We start from the raw sequence: 22971 nt of genomic DNA on the forward strand, positions 1-22971 counted from the left end.
TGAAGTAGGAGATTAGACTACATGTTTTTGCTCTTCCGAGTGGTTTGTGGTATGTCTAGTAATAAGCATGTGGAAGTGATATGGGGGTGAAGGAATGTTAACCTCTGAGATTACAAATTTGGTTGATACAGGTAATAGTGTAGATGTAATATATGTAGACTTCTATGAGACATTTGTCTTGCTAGCACATTACATTTTGATTTAAAAAAATCTAGAAAGATATCAAATTAACATGGCATACATTCAATGGATTAAAAACTGGCTAACTGATAGGTCTCAAAATTGAATTGTAAATGAGGAATCATCATTGAATAGGTATGCTTTAGTGGGATCCCGCAGGGATCTGTTCTTGGCCCTATGCTATTTAACCTTTTTATGAATGACCTCGAAGAAAACATAAAATCATCTCTGATAAAGTTGGCAGATGACAAAAATTGGGAGAGTGTTAAATAATGAAGAGGACAGAGCAATCTGGATCACTTGGTAAACTGGGCGCAAGCAAACAATATGCATTTAAATATGGCTAAATGTAAATGTATACTTCTAGGAACAAAGAATGTAAACCATGCTTACATAATCATAGAATCATAGACTTTAAGGTCAGAAGGGACCATTATGATAATCTAATCTGACCTCCTGCACAACGCACAGTGGGAGACTCTGTCCTAGAGAGCAGTGACTGAAAAAGATTTGGAGCTCAACATGAACTCCTAGTGCAACGCTGTGACCAAAAGGGCTAATGCGATCCTGCAATGCATACACAATGAAATCTTGAGTATGAGGACAGAGGTTATTTTATGTCAGTATTTGGCAGTCTTGTGACCACTGCTGGAATACCATGTTTTGGCAAAGGTTCAGAGAAGAGCCACGAGAATGATTAAAGGATTAGAAAACATGCTTTATAGGGATTGAGTTTTTTAAGTCTATCTATTTAGCTTAACAAAGAGATGGTTAAAGGGTGACTTGATTAGAATCTAACGTACCAATATGGGGAACAAATATTTTAAAATAGGCTCTCTGCTCTATCAGAGAAAGGTATAACATGACCCAATGGCTGGCAGTTGAAGCTAAATAAATTCAGACTGGAAATAAGGTGTAATTTTTTTCACTGTGAGATTAATTAACCATTGGAAAAACTGATCAAGTATCGGGTGAATTCTCCATGACTGCCAGTTTTTAAATCAAGATGGGAAGTTTTTCTAAAAGATCTGCTCTAGGAATTATTCACAATGTCCCCTTCTGGCCTTGGAAGCTATGAATCTCATGATATTACACATTCACTGGGAAAATCATAGATTCCAAAGAGTTAATCCTGCTCTCAGGAATGGAAGCTGGAGATCACAGAGGGGGAATTTCCAGCCAGTGCTCATTGGTGGTAGCATTGAACCCACCTTAAAACACCTGAAGAATGAAAGTTGGTGATTGTGCAGGGAGTTCTCCCTGTCTCATTTAAAGATGGTCCATGATGCTTCCCCCCAAGGATGGAGGCTGGAAATAATGAAGGAGATGCTCTGTGTCCCCATCCCACATCCCAGTGAGGGTTTATTTGCTGAGTGCTCTCAGCACTTTCTCTGCTGCCATCATCTGGTTTGGACATGTTACTTTTGGAGATGGAAAATTCCATTTAACAAATCTTCCAGCGGGGTGGGGGTGGGAGGGAGCGTTCTGTAAGAGTGCTGCCAACAGTACTTTTTCCAGTTTTGCCCAATCAAGTCGCCCCACCCTTCCCCATCTCTCAGGGTTTGAAAAGCTGCCACAGCATGCCCCTGAGGCAGAATACAGAAGGCTTTCATGGTTCTGAACATGAAGACTTGGCATCATTCCCAGGCACGAGGCTGAAGGTCAGAGGTTCATTCCTATGGAAGCTCAGCCCAGTTCAACCTTTGTTTTCTCAGCCCTTCCAGTCCCTTAATCTGACAAAGCACGTGAGGAGCAGGGAAACGGGGTTGGGGAGGGGAATGTGATGTAACTCCAGATCCGGCAAAGTCAGAGACGGCCTTCAGCAATGGTGGTGCTTGCAGCTCACAGTCACTGGTGGTGAACATCACACCCTGAATCTTGTCAAGGAGCCAGAATTCAGAGCATCTGTGTGGGAACCCAGCGGATGAGACACCTTCTTCAGGTGAGGAGAGGGAAATATGACAAGGTGCCTGCTCAATGGCACAGACTCTGGCAGCTCTTTGTTCTGCTGTCTCTGGGGTGTGTCAGGCGGGAAACAAAGGTTTCTGCACCCTGACGGTATTCCTGGAAAAAGAGAGAAGTTACAGTATCTCCCCTGGAATGGTAAGTCTGCTCTATGTAATGGGGTTCTCTTTCACTTGGGGGTTCAGCTCACTGTTGTGGAAGAAAAGGAGCTGGAGTGGAGCAGGCTGGGCTGTATGTAAAGTGTGTGTGTGTGTATCTATCTATATATATATATAAATAACCACAAAGAAATCCTCCTTGGTTTGACTCAGAGTCAGCTGTTAATCCCTTGACAGATCTCTGCTGGAGATTTCTGTCCAGGTGATGTGAGCGTGTACCTTTTGTGTCGCAGTGTGTATATAAGTGATCGTGTCAGAGGGTATCAATGCCGGGGTGTGTGTGTGAGAATGACAAAATGAAAGTGGAGGTGCGTGTGATTGCTACATGTGTGGGAGAGAGAAAGAGTCTTGGGTGTGTCTTCGAGGGTGATTGCTATGTACGTTTTAGAGTATGATTGGGTGCCTGTCAGATTGCATCTAGGTTCTCAGGTGTTAGGAGCGCTATAAACACCTAAGTAGGGAGAGCCAAATTTGGCTCTGTTTCACCAATGTAAATCTGTAATGAGACCTTTAACTGTAAAGGTTTTCCTCCAGATTTGCAATGATGTAAATGGGAACAGTATTTGGCCCATAGTCTCAAGCCTGGTCTAGTCCTCGTTTTTGTACTAGTACACTATGTCAGTTAGAGGTGTCTTTCCTCACTCCCCCCCCCCCCCGAAATAGTTGCACCTGTACAACCCCTAGTGTAGATACACTTATACCAGTCTAAAGCACCTGTATGCAGATAGACCTGCAGCTGTTGTCACTGTGGAACCCACCTCCACAGATAAATAGCAGTGCTGGGAAGGCTGGCTCTGACCCTGGAGCCCTGGTCAGCTGGGGATAAGCAGAAAGGAGAAGCTAGTCTCTCCACCCTCGCCACACCACTGGTTGGCTAGAGAGCTGGCAGAAGATCCTGTGCCTACTTGCTTCCAAGGGAAGTTGTGATGGAGGCACCCAGTTATATCAATGCAATAACAACACCCCCAATAACGCAAAGCCAAAGTCTACCTTCTTCCATCCAATGTAGTGCTAGTGTAGACACTGAATTACCTGTGTCAATTCTAACAGTCCTCCAGCAGCTGTTCCACAATGCCCCTGTCCCCACAATAGTCGCCACTGCATTCTCTATTCTGAACTCCACTGTCCAGGGGTCACAGATGCCAGAATCCCCTCCTTCCCCTTTAAAAGAAAAATGCTGTTTTTTTTAAATACCTTTTCCCCAGTTGAACACCTTGGCAAGCATACCCACTAGCCCATATTTCAAGCATCCAACTATGCCTGCTCAGCACAGACAGAGAACTATACCTAGACACACTCCTGCCTGGAGCAGAGCAGAAGTCCTGGATCTCCTTGTTCTATCAGCCATCTCAGGAAGTTTTAAAGAATATGTTAGACAAACTCCTATCAGGGATGGTCCAGGTATATCTGGTCCTGCCTCAGGTGCAGGAGGCTACAGTAGATGGCCTGTCTAGGTCCTTTCCAGCCTAACACTTCCATAATTCTATGAAAATTTGTTGAAATTTCAACACAATTTTAAATTGTAATTTTTTTAAATTGCTAATTCTCTTTTCCCTCAATTTTTTTTGACCAGCTTGAGTCCTAAACCTGTGTCTATGAGTAACCAGAAGGCTCTGCACACTGCAGGACTTGGAGCCTGGGGTGGCATAAATGGGGTTAGGTGATCACAGACAAGTTAAATCTTATTTTGCTTTCTGTTCAGGGATCCGGGATGGCTTCAACTTGGCAGAAAATTCAAGAGTTCTACAAATGGGCCCTTGAAAATGGAGGTAGGTGGAGAAGCTGCCTTGCATGGGAATTGCCCAAGGATATCATTAGGTGGCACTATGGAAAGTACAAACCATTAATAAGAATTGTCCCCCACTTGAGCTCACTTTCTTTCCCTGGACACATGGAAAAATCTCTCTTTTCCCTACCAAGATCTTGAGCTTCTTTAGAGCCCTGAGCTATAGCACAGGGAAACACCAGCTTGTGGGGTGAGGGTAGGGATTTAAGCATCTTCATTCTCGCAAAGGAAAACCCTTTAACCCTCATCCACATTTGTAGGGTAATGTTGTGCACCACGAGCATACATGTTCTGATAATTCATGAAGTAGTGGTCCTCCAATTATACTGTTTTAGACTTTGTCACCTAAGCACATGTACACAATTCAATGAAAATTTTAATTTAGCATAAAAACACCTTTTCTGCATCAAAAAGCATGTGGGGTACAAGTGTACCCCAAACATGCTGCACTGTTATACTGTATTTTTAGTAGTTCTATGTATACATGTTTGCTTCCAGTGACAATATCTGTCTAGTATTGTAATACTGGTAACTGTCTCCACACTTAACAGGCTAGGTTTTTTTGCATAAATGTAACTTGCATGTTTGAACTGATGATGCATATGTGGGGTAATATTATACCCCACAAGGATGTATGTTGTGACACCTCATGAACTAGTGGCTATCCAGCTATGCTGTTCTAGGCATTGCATATGCTAACTGAAAATGCATTGTATCAACAATGGTTACTGCATACAGTCACCCTAAGTAGAAGGTATTCCAGGGATGAGTGACTAGTGCATATTGGTTCACAGTGGCTGCAACTCCTTTCTTTCAATTTGCTGTTTAGATAAAGTCTTTTCACCTAAAACTTTAAAGAATTGTTTTTGGTTTCTGAATGCATTTGGGGTTCAAATTACAGTTAATGTAACTTTTTTCTTGACACCGGATTAAGGTTAAAGAAGGCAGCCCTTTATGGGTTCAGCGCGGGGCTCTGAAAGTCTGTCCAGCAAGAAGTGCACCTTGCTGCTTGTAAACTCTGAAAGTGACGTCTTAAAACATACATAGGTATGTCATGGCCAGGCTTGATAGACCAGGTGGTTAGAGTTCAGGTTTTGACTGCTGAAGACCCAGGTACAATCCTACCTCGGGTAGCAAGTGAAATGTTGAGACAAACCAGTGAACAATGTTTGCAGAGTCATCAGGGTGTACTTAGGAGAGATCCAGGACTGGAATAACAGGAGGTGCTGCAGAGTAGCATGGCATGTCAGGAGTGGAATATGCTACAGATCAGAATTAAGGTGTATTGGCAGCTCTGTGTGCTGGCCCAGGATTTGGATAATAAGAGAAGGTTGAAATCTGGCTTCAGGAGCATTGAGTGGCAGAGTGGGGGCTCGAGACTAAAAAAGAGGGAATTCTACAGGCAAGTTGAGAGGCATGTTGCCAGAGCTGTGTGGGTCCCAGGACTGGAATAGCAGAAGGGCTTCTGAGTGGAGATTTAGGAGCACTGGCAGACTGTGGAACCCAGAAGTAGAATATTAGAAGAGTTCTGGCACCAGAGTCCATGGCAGGAGTAACAGGGATATAACAAGCAGATATCTGTGTAGACAGGAGATCTGAAGGACAGGGAGCTGAGAAGGTCAGTACTATGGAGCATTGCCAGCGCTGTGTAAGGAATGGGTGAATGGAAAAGAAAGGAGGTGATGAAACAAACTGGCTGTGTTGTGTGGATCTTCAGCACCGGGATAATGGGTGAGGGCTGACATTTATTGGCAGAGCTATATGTGTGGGGAGCCCAGGATTAGAATAGCAGGGGTGCTGCAGGGCAGGACTGAGGGGCATTGGCAGTGCTGTATGGGGAGTCCAAGGCTGGAAAATCAGGGGGCAGCAGGGCAGGATTGGGGGCCATTGGTAGAGGCTGCATGTGGAACTCAAGGATGGGAAAGATAAGGGGATGCTGAGGCACATTGGCAAAGCTATGTGGACGGTCAGGTCTGGAAGAATAGGAGAATCAGTGAATGAGGACTGAGATGTCTTTGTGGACCTGGGTGTGGGTTCTATGGCTGGTGTATCATAGAGTGCTACATGTTAGGTTTAAGGCAGTACTTTTGGGGGATGGCAGGGCTGTAATCCTGCTGAGCTACCTCCTCATGGCAGCACTAACAGAGAAGTGTTCAACCTTCTTCTGCCAAAACACTGTGCTATGAGATGGAGTGTAAGAGGAACAAAAATAGTGTGCGGGTTATCTGGGAGACAGAAAAAATATGGCAGACCCCAGGGATGGAGGGGATAAACTAAAACCAAGACAGGAGCAGTTTATTTAGATATAAAGTCTATTTTCCTCTCAAGGTCCACAAGCCACACTGTTCTTTGCATTTGTGCAATGTGTTTTGCCTTGCAGACCCAAGGACAGACCCCTGGCTCCTGGTTTACTCTCCTCTTCCAGTCACACTGCTCTTCACCCTCTACCTCGTATTTGTGGCATTGGGACCACGCCTCATGCGGAAGTGGGAGCCACTGAGGCTAAAGGGTCTGCTGACTGCCTATAATCTGACCTTGGTGGCTCTGTCAATCTATATGTTCTATGAGGTAAGGATAATGGATCAGCTCCATTTGGATAAACATTTGGGGGGGGGGGGGATTTGAAGCAGGAGCCCTTTAAACTCCTTCTCTGATGAACAGGTTTCAGAGTAACAGCCGTGTTAGTCTGTATTCTCAAAAAGAAAAGGAGTACTTGTGGCACCTTAGAGACTAACCAATTTATTTGAGCATAAGCTTTCGTGAGCTTGCATCCAATGAAGTGAGCTGTAGCTCACGAAAGCTTATGCTCAAATAAATTGGTTAGTCTCTAAGGTGCCACAAGAACTCCTTTTCTTTCTGATGAACAGGTGACGAGGATATGTTTTCATTCTGCCACTAGAGGGCACATTCTACTCTGTAAAATATGTATTGTGGTGAATCCTCTATGGCAGAGGCTCTCAAACTGAGGGGGCACGGAATGTATTCTGGAGGGCCGGGGGGGGGGGGGGGGGAAACGTTAGGGGAAAAAACTTACTGCACACATTCAGAGCTGAGTGGCTGGAGAGCAGCAGCTGCTGGCTGGGTGCCCGGTTCTGAAGGCAGCACTGCTGCCAGCAGCAGCGCAGAGGTAAGGGTGGTCTGGTCTGGTATTGCCACCTTTACCTCTGTGCTGCTGCTGGTGGCGGCGCTGCCTTCAGAGCTGGGTGGCCGACGAGTGGCAGCTGCTGGACAGGCGCCCGGAGGGGGGTGGGGGTGGGGCATAAACTACTACAGACACAAAGAAGGGGGCGCGATCAAATATCTTTGAGAACCACTGCTCTGTGGGTATTTCTACACTGCAATTAGACACCCGCGTTAGGGAAGGTTGCAACATGGGGCATGTCTATACTGCAGCTAAAAACTCATGGCTAGCCTGTGCCCACTGACTTGGGCTAAGGGGCTGTTTAATTGCAGTGTACATGTTCTGGTTCGGGCTGCCGCCTGAGGTCTGGGACCCTCCCATCTCTCTGGGTCCTAGAGCCCAGGCTGCAGCCTGATCCTGAATGTCTACACCACAGTTAAACAGCTCCTTAGCCTGAGCCCCGCACTCCTGGGCCAGCCATGGGTTTTTAGTTGTAGTATAGACATACCCTTTATGGCAAACACAATTTCTCCCATGTTTCAACCTTGCTTAATACACCATCCCTTCGAGTTTCGGAGAATTAATGCTGGTGAAAGGTTTCTTAATGACAAACCTGGAATATAATATCTGTTATGTAGCAGCTACAGAACACATGATGTACATTTGTCCCATACATTGTGCCTCAGCCTGACCAGTTCTATCTGTGAGGGTGTGAGAGGAATTTTATTTTCCAAACTCTTGCAATTATGTTTGCTGAGACCTCCAACAAGGGTGCAAATTAATGCCACTGGTAGTAGAAGGGATGTTTATTTGTATTGTTGTTGGGGTTTGTGGATGGGCAACTTTCCGTTAGGAACCGAACTGAGATCTACCAACTCTTTTCATGTGCGTCACTGAATACCCACCAGATGACTAGAGCTGAGTACATTTGAAATGAATGATCTAACTAATGAACTTGGCTTTTTATTTACTGTTTTCAGAAGCATCATGACATTCTCACACTTATTCAGAAAGAATTGCAAATGTATTTAGCAAACAGTTTGAGTCCTAAAGATTGCTCACAACCAGGTAAAAGTGAATATTCGCTTCTCATCCTTGACCAGTCAGTTATAGGGGCCATGTGGTGTGGTTTCAGCTCCCTAATTAGATGACAAATGCAACTTACCAACACAAAAGGAACGATGAGGTTTACAGTCCAATACGCAATTCAAAATTTGCTTTCAGAGAATTCTCAAGCTTATAATTCACTCTTCATTCTAGAAAAGCTCAAGAACTCAAATATCTGGGGCAATGGGTAACAAACATGATCATATAGAAATTCACTTTCAGATTCTGACAGATAGAAAAAAAATCTGCAAATATTTGTAGCTGTAGTGATGAATTTGAATCACTATCAGCCTGTGCTGGATTGGGACTGGTTACCTAGCATTACAATGTAAATCTCCTTGAGACCAAGGGAATATGAAAGATGGGATAGATGCAGGACAGAAAATGGGTTTCTCCTATTAGTTTTTTTTTCTTTTCTTTTCTTTCAGTTCCTCGTAACTTCAGTCTTGGCCAACTACAGTTACCTGTGTCAGCCAGTGGATTACACCCAAAGCAAGTTGGGAATGAGGGTACAGTTTCATACAGAACTAGTCTTTGGTCCCTCTCATTCTTCAGAGATAGATGGGTTGCTTTGCTGGAAGAATGGTGCCAAACTGCACTCTGGCTACCTTTGCATGTCCTAAGAAGGCTTTTGCTCCTATTCCTCTACTTTCAAATCCATTTCACTAAAAGATTTGCTTCACCGCTCAAGGAATCTCTCTAACTCATGGCACATGGATAAGCCTGTATTGTCTACCTGAAGTTCATAAAAGCTTATGGATTCAGTAATTTTCATTACAAAATCCATGATTTTTGTTGATAATTCTGTAATTTTGCCATGTTCCTATTTGTCTGCAAATACAGCCAGGCTTTGAATGAGTATAGGTGTGGATCTGGATTTGTGGCTTGGGCCCGCCTCCCATGCTGATGAGTCCACTGCTTTGCCAGGAGGCTGAAAATACTTGGCAATCAATGAAATGATACTCTGCCCTTGCCCCACCAAAAATAAACAAGCAAATCAACTAACCAACCAACCAAAATAAATAATGCAGGCTAAATGTTTACCTGTGAAAAGGGAGATCCATAAAGTCCACTCGGAACTTCACTATACCTATAGATTTTATGTAGAAGACAGTCAGATACAATGAAGAACGTCAGCCGTATAAGACCCTCAGGGGACAATGTACTGAAAACATACATCAGCATAGCTATGTCTCTCAGGGGTGTGAAAAATCCACCCTCCCCAGAGACACAGCTATGCTGGCCTAACCCCCAGTGTAGACAGTGCTTGGAAGAATTATTCCAAATGCCTTGATCCATCACTCGGGGAGGTGGATTACCTATAGCAATGGGAGAACCCCTGCCGTCATTGTAGTGCGTGTTTACACTGAAGCACTACAACGGCGCAGCTGCGAGGCTGCAGCTGTGCTGCGATAGCGTTTTAAGTGTCGCTGTTCCCTCAGGCGGACAGATATGTGTTGAACAAGGATTTTTGTCTCGGTATCAGATGGCATTTCCTTCTCTTTTCCAGCAGATGGCGAGAGTGTGTTGGTGGTTCTTCTTCTCCAAAGTCATCGAGCTGCTTGATACGGTAAGGTGGGCCTGGCCAAAATAACGGGGCTGAGGCTCTGTAATAAACCGTTGGCTCTGAGCCCCCTCATGGGACAAAGACATGGTGCCAAGGCCAATGCGCTGTATTTATTCTGTATGTGGCTGATGCCTTTCAGTACACACTCACTTTCTCTCTCTCACACACACGCTGTCTGCATGCTTCAGGGAATAAATCCTGACACTGTCATGGGATGAGGACACAGCTTCAGGGTAGTGTCATATGGAAACCACTTGCCTTCAAGCTTCTAGCCTTGCCACTGGCATCAGCCCAGTAAGTTTCTTTCCAAGCACTGGCTGTGCCTTTTCTGTCCCAATGACTGCATACCTGACATCATATTCTCTGAGTGGACGTTCCCTTTAAATCTAGGATCAGCCCCCTTTACACAAGCACACACTTTCTGATGTTTAAGTAGCTCAGACTGTCAGGGGTTCATGCAGGGCCAAAAGGAGAAATCTGAACCTGAGCGGTGGGTGGGTGGGAGAGGGACTGGTGAGGTTACACACCCACACGCTGGGAGAGTCCACTCCCCAAATGTGGGTGCAGGGTTAATTTCACCAATTAGTCAAATCTATTGTAGCGTCTGCCCGTTTTGCAGGAGACCGAGGCTAGTCATTGTCCCTCTGACTAACGTATGATATTAAGCTGAAGAGTAAACAGCCTAGGACTATGCAGGTGCCCCAGACTCTCCACTGCTGCATGTGCATTGACAAGATGAGATTATTCCAGGCCGTTGATCCTGGGATAAGGGTTTGTGCCCCGGGTGAGTTTCACCTTGAATTTCCATCATGGAGGCCAACTGTTCCATAGTAATATACCAGACCTTCCCTTGCACCTCAAATGGCATACTGGACCCTATGTGGGAACTGGTCAGCAAGGGCAGGGTGTTTGCTGGATTGCCTAGAACCCCTAGAACCGATCCTGGCTGGGGAATACTTTGACACCCTCTATGCCCAGACTTTATTAGTGTAGGGACTGCCTATGAACTGGATCAACTGGAGTGAAAGTTGCATGGCTAATGGGCTGGCCTACCCCTCTGCATTCTGAGTAGCAGATATGGGCTGTTCCCCCAGTCATAGAATCATAGAAGATCAGGGTTGGAAGAGACCTCAGGAGGTCATCTAGTCCAACCCTCTGCTCAGAGCAGGACAAACACCAAACAAATCATCCCAGTCACCACTGCCCAGAAAGCAGTTCTTCCTGGTAGTGACAAAGCAGCATATGATTGATTGATATCACCCTCTTTCCTAATGGGAACACCATCAGAGCCTGGCTGCTCAATGTGATGCCTCCCCTGGAGATCTGTGTCCGGTGCTAGTAGACTATATGTAACTTGTGCTTCTGCATCATGGACCTCAAACAAAACCCGAGATCCAGACACCTCCAAACTACATGGATGTTCAGGTCTGGATCCAGATGTTGTGTCTTGGGCCCATCTGTGTGGGTAACCACTGAGAGAGTCTGCAGTGGAATCCCAAGGTACAGATGGCTGAGGCTTTGTGGAAGGCCTCTCCTCTTCCAAATAGCATAAGGTCCGTGTGTGTGTTGGATTTGCCAGTCTTCAGCTTGGCTTCTAAAGGGAAGGATGATATGTCACCAAGATGCAAGCGGAATGGAGTTGGGGTGCTTCAGGTCAAGTGCCGGCCACCCGTAGCCCCTTGTACTCCTAGGCCCTGTCTATACATACAGAAGAACTCAAGATTTTCTCTCTTCTGACTTCTTTCAGGTCTTCTTCATCCTGCGCAAGAAGCCTGAGCAGGTGACTTTCCTGCATGTGTATCATCATGGCACCATGCTCTTCAACTGGTGGGCTGGTGTCAAATACGTGCCTGGAGGACAGGGTAAGCTTTGCTTCACTGGGCATACTTTGTCTCCCTCTCTCTTGTTCTGGAGATAATCTGAACCCTGCATCTTGACTGGTTAGTGGACAGAAACCTCACTGTACATTATCCACTTTGGTAGTGAGAGACGAGGGTATCACCACTGACACCTGTTGGATGCTTTTTTGGACTGTCCTGTCCACCTTTAGACTGTTCTAATCACTGCCTCATCCAGGACAAGACTGCCCCATTCACTGCCCAGACAGAAATGAGAACACCAAGTTCAAAGCCTAAGTTTGCACCTACTTGTTTTCCTTCCCAGAGCAGGACTGCCCTCATTCTCTGTTCAGCTAGGGCCTGTCCCATTCATTGCTGTGCCAAGATCCAGACTGTCCCATTAACTCTCTAGCTCATATCCTGACTATTCCCCACTCCCTGTCTAGCCTGACTGCCCCCTCTGACTAATCCACCCTAATGCACAATGCTAGAACTATAGAGCCAAGCTTGGCATAGGAATTCATGGTGCTTTTGCATGGGAAGCAGTTTTGTAAAAGGCCTTGGTATCTGAGTGATCTGCACTATCCAATCCAGCATTCCCTCCTCTGTCTTTGGACCTCCTGTCTGTTCCTTCTAGAAACCAGTTATGGCTCGGGCCCACACAGAGGGAGCAGGGTGGTGTAGGGTGCTCCTTGGAGGGTGTGAGATGGTATAGGATGATGGGTCATGTTTCTAGGGCATTCTTGGTGATGTTTAGTAAATGAAGGGTGTCACACATGTATGGGTCACAAGGGAACAATATTTTGGACATGTTACCTAGGGAACTGTGTCTGTCAGTACAGGAGGATGAGTCTGATAGACTCTGTGTGCCTTGTTCTTCCTGCTTTCCTGTATTCTCTATCCCACAGCCTTCTTCATTGGGATGTTGAACTCCTTCGTGCACATCTTCATGTACCTGTATTACGGGCTGGCCAGCCTGGGACCACAAATGCAGCGCTACCTGTGGTGGAAACGCTACCTTACCATCCTGCAGCTGGTAATTAATTCCATACATCCACCTCCTCCCTCTCCAGCCCTGGGATAGGGTGGCACCAGTTTTCTGTCTGTCCCCTCCCTGGCTCTCTCATCCCTGGTCTAACCTACTGGAATGGCCATCTCCCTAGGTGTCCTACTGCAATTGATCAGGGAGAAGTCTGGGTTGAGTGGTACTCAGGAATAAGCCAAGAGACATTTCAATACTTACAGTGACTTTTTCCAGACAAGTTTTATCCCCACAAGGGGAAGAAAACAGGCAGAAGACTTTTACACGTCCGTTACCCTCCCCACCCCAATTTATAAAAGAGTTTTCTGCATCACAGCATAGTACATTTCAGCTAAGGATTCTGGGGGAAGATCATTCCAACCACTGATTCCTCGTCAGAAAGACTTGACTTCTTATGTATGGTGGCTGTTTCCATACCCCACCTCCCCACCCCCAAAGTCCTTAACAAGTAGTTTGATTTTTGTGTGTGGAAGTGTTGAGTGATCACTGGAGTTTGTGGGAGCTGTGGTTGTCCAGTAACTGTGGAAATCAGACCTCCTTTTATTTTGATTCCTCAGTGTGGATTTAAGTTGTATGTACCCAGGTTTAAAAAACAAAACACAAAAATGGTAGGCCTTATCTCCTAAATTGTTTTCTCTTGGCTTTCTCCTTTCCTCATCTCTGAGGATGTGGCAAATCCTGACATTTCAACCATGTGTTTCTCTGGTTGCTTAAGGCTACGACATAAATAGAAATAGTCCAGAGAAGGGCAATGATTACAGCCATGTGCCTGGGGGAGCGGGGAGTTAATTCCACATACAAAGAGAGATTAGGAAGACTAGGATTATTTAGTTACTAAAGAAGAGTAAGAGGAGATATTGTAAAGTGAAAATAATAAAGGGTGTAAAGAAGCCTGTTACAGAGCTCTTTTTTACCATGTGCTGTAATACAGGGACAAGAAGGCACTGCATGAATGAAAGATTTAAAAATACATGTTTACACAACATACATTCAATGTATAGAACTCCATGCTGCGAGATATTAAGGCAAATGGCTTAGTAAGATAAAAAATGGATTGATGCTTACATGAATAAGAGTAATAGCTGCAGTTACACTGGCTAAGATAAAATGTAAAGGGCTCTCAATCCAAATGTTTAAAGGTATAATCTGAACACCATCTGGTGAAAGGAAGGATTCTCCTTACCTTCAGACACCTATCCCAAAGCATCAGTTACTGGACAGTAGCAGAGAAGGGACACAAAAGAAGACTGACTAGTGATCTGCTCTTGAATGGCATGGGGCAGGATACTAAACTTTATGAACTAATTTCCTGCTCCCCCATGGCAGTGGGCAGGATCCAGTACTTCATGGACCCATGATATCCTTCAATATGATAGAAGCTGAATATTGGACTTGGTGAATAAATGGTTTCCTCCACTATGGTGGGAGATGGGATATCTGACCTGCTCCAGTCTAAAAGAAGGCTTGTTCTGGACTGAGTGGACCAATGGTCTGTTGTGATGTGGCTAGTGGAGGATGCTGGACTGGAAGAACCAATAGTCAGTTGTAGTTTGACTATTTTGCTATGTAGCATCTCTAATCCTGCTTCTGTTTTTTTCCCTCACTGGCAGTGCCAATTTGTGGCCATCGCCGTTCACTCCTCCTATAACCTCTTCACAGAGTGCCCATTCCCCAAAGGCTTCAATATTGCAGTCTTCCTCTACATCCTCAGCCTCATTGTTCTCTTCCTGAACTTCTACTACTGGACCTACACCAGGGGGAAGTGGGAGAAACTAACATGAAGGAGAGGGACATGGTCTGAGGACATTGCCAGAATTCACATATACTCCATTGCCTCTTCCTCGATTCCACTTAGAAGATGTATTTGGAGAGGGTGAGGGAGGATCATACAAGAAGATTCTTGGCTGCCTTATCATTATCAGTTGGGAAGGGAAAAGGAACTAGAGGGCTCAGAAGACAAGTAATGAAGTACTGATGTTTGCTTATTGAACATTGGTACAAATATAAGCCAAGCTGATAGATGATAGTCACCAACATTTGGTGGCCTGTGTGAAACTGGTTGTTTGTCTCAGGTCCAGTGCTAGCAGGTAAGTGTCCAAAGCACAGTTGACATATTTGTTACAAGTAACAGCAGAGGCCAGGAACTCACTGGGATTCGAGAATGTACTAGCTTGTCATCCCTCCATATCAGGGAGCATGTAGTCTCTCTCCATATTCTATCCCTCCATATCCGGAGCACACGAGCAGAGAGTGGACTTCATCCTGCTCTCTCTTTCACAAGTGTGTAACCCCACTGACTTCAGTTTACACCAGTGTAAGTGAGAGGAGAATCAGGCACTAACCACAGGAAACTTGCTGTGCTGCTGAACTTGCTCTCTGGCTCAAAAAAGGTCGTCGGACCCCAGAGCTGTCAAGACAGCACTGACTTTCACCCTAAGTAAGAAATTAATGTGATGAAGGAAAACATATTAACATACCATTTTCTGCCTTGCATGTATTTATCTTTTGATTATTGTTGTAACGCTAAAGCAATAACTTTTTAGTAGGGATGTCAAGCAATTAAACAATTAATCGTGATTAATCATGCAATTAATCGCACTGTTAAACAACAGTGGAATTCTTATTGAATACCATTTATTTAAATGGAATAGAATATCATTTATTTAAATATTTTTGGGTGTTTTCTACATTTTCAAATATATTGATTTCAATTACAACACACAATGCAAAGTGTACAGTGCTCACTTTATATTTATTTTTAATTATAAATATTTGCATGGTAAAATAACAAAAAAAATAGTATTTTTCAATTCACCTAATGCAAGTACTGTAGTATAATCTCTTTATCATGAAAGTTGAACTTACAAATGTAGAGTTATGTACAAAATAACTGCATTCAAATATAAAACAATGTAAAATTTTAGAGCCTGCAAGTTCACTCAGTCCTACTTCTTATTCAGCCAATCACTCAAACAAGTTTATTTACATTTGCAGGAGACAATGTCACCTGAAAGTGAGAACTGGCGTTTTCATGGCACTGTTGTAGCTGACGGTGCAAGGTATTTACATGCCAGATGCGCTAAAGGTTCATATGTCCTTTCATGATTCAACCACCATTCCAGAGGACATGCGTCCATGCTGATGACGGGTTCTGCTCAATAACAATCCAAAGCAGTGCAGACCGATGCATCTTCATTTTCATCATCTGAGACAGATGCCACCAGCAGAAAGTTGATTTTCTTTTTTGGTGGTTCAGGTTCTGTAATTTCCACATCAGTGTTGCTCTTTTAAGACTTCTGAAAGCATGCTGGGAGGGGTTGCAAGTGCTTTGGAAGTTAGGTTTAAAATTGAAAGTCGTCTGGACAAACTGGAGAAATGGTCTGAAGTAAATAGGATGAAAGTCAATAAGGACATATGCAAAGTACTCCATTTAGGAAGGAACAATCAGTTGCACACATACAAAATGGGAAATGACTGCCTACGAAGGAGTACTGCGGAAAGGGATCTGGGGGTGATAGTGGACCACAAGCTAAATATGAGTCAACAGTATAATGCTGTTGCCAAAAAAGCGAACATCATTCAGGGATATATTAGCAGGAGTGTTGTAAGCAAGACACAAGTAATTCTTCCACTCTACTCTGTGCTGATTAGATCTCAACTGGAGTATTGAGTCCAGTTCTGGGCGTCACATTTCAGGAAGGATGTGGACAAATTGGAGAAAATCCAGAGAAGAGGGACAAAAATGATTAAAGTTCTAAAAAACATGACCTAAAAGGAAAGATTGAAAAAATTGGGTTTGTTTAGTCTGGAAAAGAGAAGACTGAGGGGAGACATGATAATAGTTTTCAAGTACATAAAAGGTTGTTACAAGGAGGAGGGAGAAAATTTGTTCTTAACCTCTGAGGCTAGGACAAGAAGCAATGGACTTAAATTGCAGCAAGGGCGGTTTAGGTTGGACATTAGGAAAAACTTCTTAACTGTCAGGGTGGCTAAGCACTGGGATAAATTGCCTAGGGAGGTTGTGAAATCTCCATCACTGGAGATTTTTAAGAGCAGGTTAGACAAACACCTGTCGGGAATGCTCTAGGTCAGAGGTGGGCAAACTATGGCCCACAGGCCACAACCAGCCCGCAGGACCCTCCTGCCCGGCCCCTGAGCTCCTGGCCCAGGAGGCCAGCCCCTGGCCCCTTCCCCACTTTTCCCTCTCCCCCGCAGCCTCAGCGTGCCGTGCTGCCGGTGTAGTGTATTAAACTGCTCCGCGTAGGAATGTGCTACCGCTCGCAGTTGCGGAGAGCAATTTACTACACTGCACTAACGCAACGCTCTGGGTGGCCGGGCAACACTCTGGGTGGTGCGGCTGTAGCGTCGCCAGCCGCCGGTGCTCTCTGCTGTGCGGTAAGGGGCCAGGGAGTTGCGGCGGGGGGGGGTGGATAGAGGGCAGGGGAGTTTGGGGTGCTTGTCAGGGGGCGGGGGTTTGGATGGGGTCGGGGCAGTCAGAAGGCGGGGAATGGGGGGGGGTTGAATGGGGGCAGGGATCCCTGGGGGGGCAGTCAGGAAGGAGGAGGGGTTGGATGGGGCAGTCGGGGGGAGGGGTTCTGGGGGCAGTCAGGGGACAGGGAGCGGGGTGTGTGTGTGTGGATGGGGCAGAGGTCAGGGAACAGGAGGGGTTGGATGGGGCAGGAGTCCTGGGGGGTGGGGCTGTCAGGGGGCAAGAAGCAAGCGGGGGCAGATAGGGGGCGGCGGCACAGCCTCCCCTAACCGGCCCTCCATACAATTTCTGAAACCCGATGCGGCCCTCAGGCCAAAAAGTTTGCCCGCCCCTGCTCTAGATAATACTTAGTCCTGCCATGAGGCTGGGGACTGGACTAGATGACCTCTCAAGGTCCCCTCCAGTCCTATGATTCTATGCTTCACACCTCATCCCTCTCAGATTTTGGAAGGCACTTCAGATTTTTAAACCTTGGGTCGAGTGCTGTAGCTAACTGTAGAAATCTCACATGGTGCCTTCTTTGTGTTTTCTGAAATCTGCAGTGAAAGTGTTCTTAAAACGAACAACATGTGCTGGGTCATCATCCAAGACTGCTATAACATGAAATATATGGCAGAATGTGGGTAAAACAGAGCAGGGGGACATACAATTCTCCCTCAGGAGTTTCAATCACAGATTTAATGAACACATTTTTTTTAAGGCGCGTCATCAGCATGGAAGCATGTCCTCTGGAATGGTGGCCGAACCATGAAGGGGCATACGAATGTTTAGCATATCTGGCATGTAAATACCTTGCAATGACAGCTACAAAAGTGCCATGCAAATGCCTGTTCTCACTTTCAGGTGACATTGTAAATAAGAAGCGGGCAGCATTATCTCCTGTAAATGTAAACAAACTTGTTTGTCTTAGCGATTGGCTGAACAAGAAGAAGGACTGAGTGGACTTGCAGGCTCTGAAGTTTTACATTGTTTTGTTTTTGAGTGCAGTTATGTAACAACAAAAATCTATATCAGTAAATTGCACTTTCATGACAAAGAGATTTCACTACAATACTTGTATGAGATGAATTGAAAAATACTATTTTTGGTTTCACAGTGCAAATATTTGTAATAAAAATAATATGCACTTTGATTTCAATTACAACACAGAATACAATATATATGAAAATGTAGAGAACTATCCAAAATATTGAATAAAGTTCCCTTGGTATTCTATTGTTTAACTGTGTGATTAAAACTGTAATTAGTCACAATTAATTTTTTGAGTTAATCGTGTGAGTTAACCGCAATTAAACGACAGCCCTACTTTTACCCCATTGGGCATTGCTCCTGTCAGTTCTTAGAGCAAGCAGAAAATCTTTACTTTCCCCATTTATAATTTTTGTTACTGATGATTATTACCATTACTTATTTTTCCACTCAGAATTGGAAGAGATTTAGACCAACATTGATAACTGCCTACACTATTAAATCATACTTCTACATAAAATCCCATATAAGGCTCCATCCTCAGTTTGTATAAATTGGCACAGATCCATTGAAAGTCAATGCTGCTATACATCAGCTGTGACATGTGGGTGGGGTTTTCTAAAAAAGACTGAATGGCTCTTTAGTGCTCCTAAGTCACTTAGCGACAGTTTCATTTCCAAAGATATTTAAGCACTTAAAGATGCAGCTAGTGTCTAGTGGGATTTTCAAAGCATCTAGATACTTAACTGAAAGTCATTTAAATGGAACTTAGACACCTTTGGAAATCCCATCCATAGCCCATAAATGACAAACCTGTATTTATTGCATTCTCATTTTTAATTTGGGGTATACATTTAAGTTGCACGTCTATTACGGTGTCTTTAAAGAGTTTCCATGCAGCCTGCTGGGATTTCACTTTTGGTGCTGTACCTTTCAATTTTTGTTTTACTAACTTCCTCATTTTTATGTAGTTCTCCTTTCTGAAATTAAATGCTACCGTGTTGGGATGTTGTGGTGTTTGCCTCACTACAGGGATGTTCAATTTAATTATATTATGGTCGCTATTACCAAGCGGTCCAGCTATATTCACCTCTTGGACCAGATCCTGTGCTCCACTTAGGACTAAATTAGTGATCATGAACTCCTTATTTGCAGTACTCAACTTTTTTTCATTTAAACTGGGTGATCAAAGTTGTTATTATCAGACTTAGGCATCCTGTCAGGTGGCAACAGTTGAAACTTGGCAGTAGAGGTATATCCTTCTTTTTAAAAAAAAAAAAGAGCAAAAAATGTAAATTTCCCTTTAATGTCATATCCCTAGAGTTTAAGATTACATCACAGTAATATACTGTAAGTAGCAAAAGGATGGAGATTAAAAATATCAGGCATGTGTTTGCAAGTCGGAAAGATTCATGCTGTCTGGTGGAGGCCAAAGCTTTGAGAGTGGAATGGAAAATACCGTGTAACTGCTGGATTTGTAATAGTCCCTGGGCCCAATCCTGCTTGTTCTAAAATCAGTGATAAAGCCCCCACAGATTTCAGTGGGAGCAGGATGATATTGAAATATGGCCTATACACAAAATAGTACCTAGAAGCACCACTCTAGTCTAATAGATGGCCTGATTTTAAATTTTTTCTATTTCTTTTTTTTTTTTAAGAGGCAGAGTGGGCCAGTGCGTAAGACACTGGATCAGGAAATCTGCATTCTATTGCCCGCTCTGCTGCTGAATTCTTGTGTAACATCGAACAAATTACTTCATATCTGTGTACTTCCATTTTCCCCTTTGTAAAATGGGGCTCATTAGGTCTTCCTTCGTATAGCACCTTGAGCTCTCCGGATGCAAATCACTATATAAGTGGATGTAAGTGGCCGGATTTCCAGAAGTTCTGGGCACTCACTGCTGCTCTTCAAGTCAATGGGAGATGTGGGTCTTAGCACTTCTGAGAAATCAGGCCACTTTCATTCTGTGTGCCTAAAAAATGTCCAAGTTTAGAAATTTTGGCCCTAAAGCACCAAATTAACCAGGAAATTAGCCTAATGTTCAGTTTTAAGAAAGAAAATATCCCTGAGGGATTATAATCTTAATCAAAGCAAAATTCAGAAAATAAAAGAAATCTCGATTTTAAATCTTTTCCATATATTATCACAGATGCCGGTAAGGTGCTAAAGAACGTGTGTATTAATTCTAGGGAAATAGAAAGGATAGGAACACTCGCTGGCTTTGTTATAATTCTCAGAGCTTTTCAGCTATTAACAGTGTATGTGATGCAGTGTACAGTCCAAAAGCAAAGGGCTGAATCTCCAAGCAGTTTCTGCATCTCACTGGACAAAGCGGGTAATGTAGGAGATTGTCACATGAAATAAATAAAAAATCAGTGGTGCAGAAATACACATCTGCACAACTTACACTAAAATGGATCAGCCAGACACTGTAGATAGAACAGTGTGAATGTCTTGAATTCATTAATGAATTTCTTTGTGGATTAGGCCTTGATGGAGAGAGTGCTCACATACAGATGTTTATTGTGATTTGTCAATGGCCTTGTACTTAATCCTCCTGAACAGGAAATAAGAGTCTGTACAGGGGACTCCCTCAGGGACTATGGCAGTTTGCAGAAACTCTCTCTCTCTCTCTCTCTGTGGCCTGAATCATCACAACACAGGATCAAGCTGCTGGAGGATTAGCAAAGGGAGGAAATGGATTTGCCTTTAACCCCTTCAGCAGCTTCTCTGCTTCAAATGGCATCCTGCATCTGATGAAGTGAGCTGTAGCTCACGAAAGCTTATGCTCAAATAAATTTGTTAGTCTCTAAGGTGCCACAAGTATTCCTTTTCTTTTTACCCAGGAGGGATATGTTATTTATAGATCAGCTATGGCATGAATGGAGAGGAAACAAGGGGGAAGATCTAGCAGATACCCACTTCCACAGGTGGCTCGGCCCCCCATTCCACCTACCAGTGGAGGCCCATTATTAGCCCTACACCAGCTGAGGTCAATGGTAAAAGCTGATCAACATCAAGGGAGAGCTCAGCAGGGCGAGTTACAGCTCAGTGTCATATGTATTTCTAGGGTGATGCACCTTTGCAGCACTAGTGAGGATGGGATGCATCCAGGGGCAGAGCACGTGGGCACACAAATAAATGAAACTGGAAGCAGCTAGTCTCCCCAAGATGATTCATAGCCAAGAAAACAAAATTATTTGTGTACGTGTCCAGAGTGTGGAGCTGGGCAGGGGGCATTTGAGCTGTGCGAAAGGCTAGGGTTGGGGGCGGGGGCAGCTGGTTCACTGGCAATTCTAAAAAAAAAAAAATTAAAAAAAGGTTTAGGTTGGTTCGAATTTTTTTTCCCCAAAACTATCAGTAAATAAAAGTTTTAAAAAATTCTTTGGGATAACAAACATTTCATTTAGATGTTGAGAATGTTTTAAAGGGTTTTAATTAAAAAAAATAAAATGGAAGGGAATTTCTGAACAAAAAGTGGTTGTGCATCAACATTTTGACATCTTCCAATTAGAAAATGTCAAAACAAAATGTACTGATGTAAAAAACAAACAAACCAGTTTGAGACACAAACAAATTGGTGAAACTGACAAGTCGCTCAGTGTTTTGGTATGGTCAAATATGCTTTTTTCACTGCAAAAGGCTTTGGCTGAAAGGTTTTTGCCCAGCTCTAGGTGGCACAGCCTGTGAAGCTAGTACATGATTCCCATCCCCATTTCTACCACGATGGAGAATGTGGCCAGGGTGGAGGCTCTGGACCGACTGAAAAACAAGTAAAAATGGATGCTTGGGGGTGGGAGGGGTCCTTCCATGGAACATTGTGCAATTCCCTGCATTTTAGGAATAGTATTGACCTTTCAAAATAGAGGTTTGACAGTAAATCTATGTATGATTGTATTATTTATCTGTACCTGGGAGGGAGCTGGCAGAGGGATGTATGCGTGAGTATAGGGAGACAATGGTTGGGTACAGGTCTGCCTTTCTCAGGCACTGTTGCTATGGGAAGGCCTTTCTGAGGCACTGGTAGGAAAGGATGGGAGCCTCAGCCAGACACTAGCTCCTCTTCCTGTCCACACTTAAGATTCTCCTCCCTGGGGAGTCCTCATCTCACAAGCCAGTGGGAGGGGATGTTCCAGGGGAGCAGCACTCTTTGAAACCAGGAAAAGGGAGACATTTCCCTCTGCTCTTAGCAAAGGGGAAGAAGCTGTCCTTCCCTGTGCATCCCCCTGGCCAGGGGAAACCAACAGCAGTCAGAAGGGGCCTGCGCACCTAAAGAACCAGAGGAATCCCATTTACCAGCCAACCAACCACAAGAGGAGGTTTGTTACTCAGGCCACAAGCCAATCCACCTGCTCCTTCTGTGAGGAACAGGTAAGAGAGCCATGTAGAAGTACCTCCCTGAAGCAGGAAGTATGGCAAACTGAGAGTGGAAGTGTTGATCCCTTTGATGCATGGATGGTGCTGGAACGAACGGAATGTTTTGGTGTGGACGTGAGTGTGGTTGAGGTTATGTAACCCAAGGAATGTCACATGTATCACTGAGTGAAGTGGAACATTTCTGAGAAAGACCCTTGTTAAAGTATTGGCAGCATTACTACACTATCTACAAGTCAGCCTATTTTCCATGCCTCCCTCTCTATCCAATGCCACATTCCTGGGGTTTTCATAGACACTACTACCCTTCAAGAAAGCATTCAGCCACACAGCCACTGCTCACTGCACTCAGAAACGTGGGGATCCTGAACAAG

At 44.3% G+C, this 22971-nt stretch overlaps 1 protein-coding gene across 4 annotated transcripts; it reads left to right on the forward strand.

Moving 5' to 3' along the window:
- Window positions 1–1987: 1987 nt before the first annotated feature.
- LOC140906001 (very long chain fatty acid elongase 4) lies at window positions 1988–15344 on the forward strand. 4 transcript variants are annotated; one of them, XM_073329491.2, is made up of 8 exons: window positions 1988–2283; window positions 4006–4072; window positions 6470–6657; window positions 8746–8826; window positions 9828–9887; window positions 11632–11746; window positions 12631–12758; window positions 14375–15344. In XM_073329491.2, exons 1-8 carry the CDS (start codon window positions 2158–2160, stop codon window positions 14543–14545), a joined length of 936 nt encoding a protein of 311 aa, XP_073185592.2. In that variant the 5' UTR covers window positions 1988–2157; the 3' UTR covers window positions 14546–15344. The 4 variants fall into 4 exon arrangements, with proteins under 4 accessions (XP_073185592.2, XP_073185601.2, XP_073185609.1 ...); XM_073329500.2 differs by having other exon boundaries at window positions 9831–9887; XM_073329508.2 differs by having other exon boundaries at window positions 1988–2122.
- Window positions 15345–22971: the final 7627 nt, after the last annotated feature.

Source organism: Lepidochelys kempii, chromosome 1 (genome assembly GCF_965140285.1).
Source record: "Lepidochelys kempii isolate rLepKem1 chromosome 1, rLepKem1.hap1, whole genome shotgun sequence".
NCBI classification, from domain to species: domain Eukaryota; kingdom Metazoa; phylum Chordata; order Testudines; family Cheloniidae; genus Lepidochelys; species Lepidochelys kempii.

Excerpts from the sequence above, each read along its gene's own strand:
- LOC140906001 (XM_073329491.2), top strand. The coding sequence starts at position 2,158 with ATGGCACAGACTCTGGCAGCTCTTTGTTCTGCTGTCTCTGGGGTGTGT. Across the intron at positions 8,827-9,827 it reads AAAGCAAGTTGGGAATGAGG|CAGATGGCGAGAGTGTGTTG; the intron begins GTACAGTTTCAT and ends TCTCTTTTCCAG. Across the intron at positions 9,888-11,631 it reads TCATCGAGCTGCTTGATACG|GTCTTCTTCATCCTGCGCAA; the intron begins GTAAGGTGGGCC and ends GACTTCTTTCAG.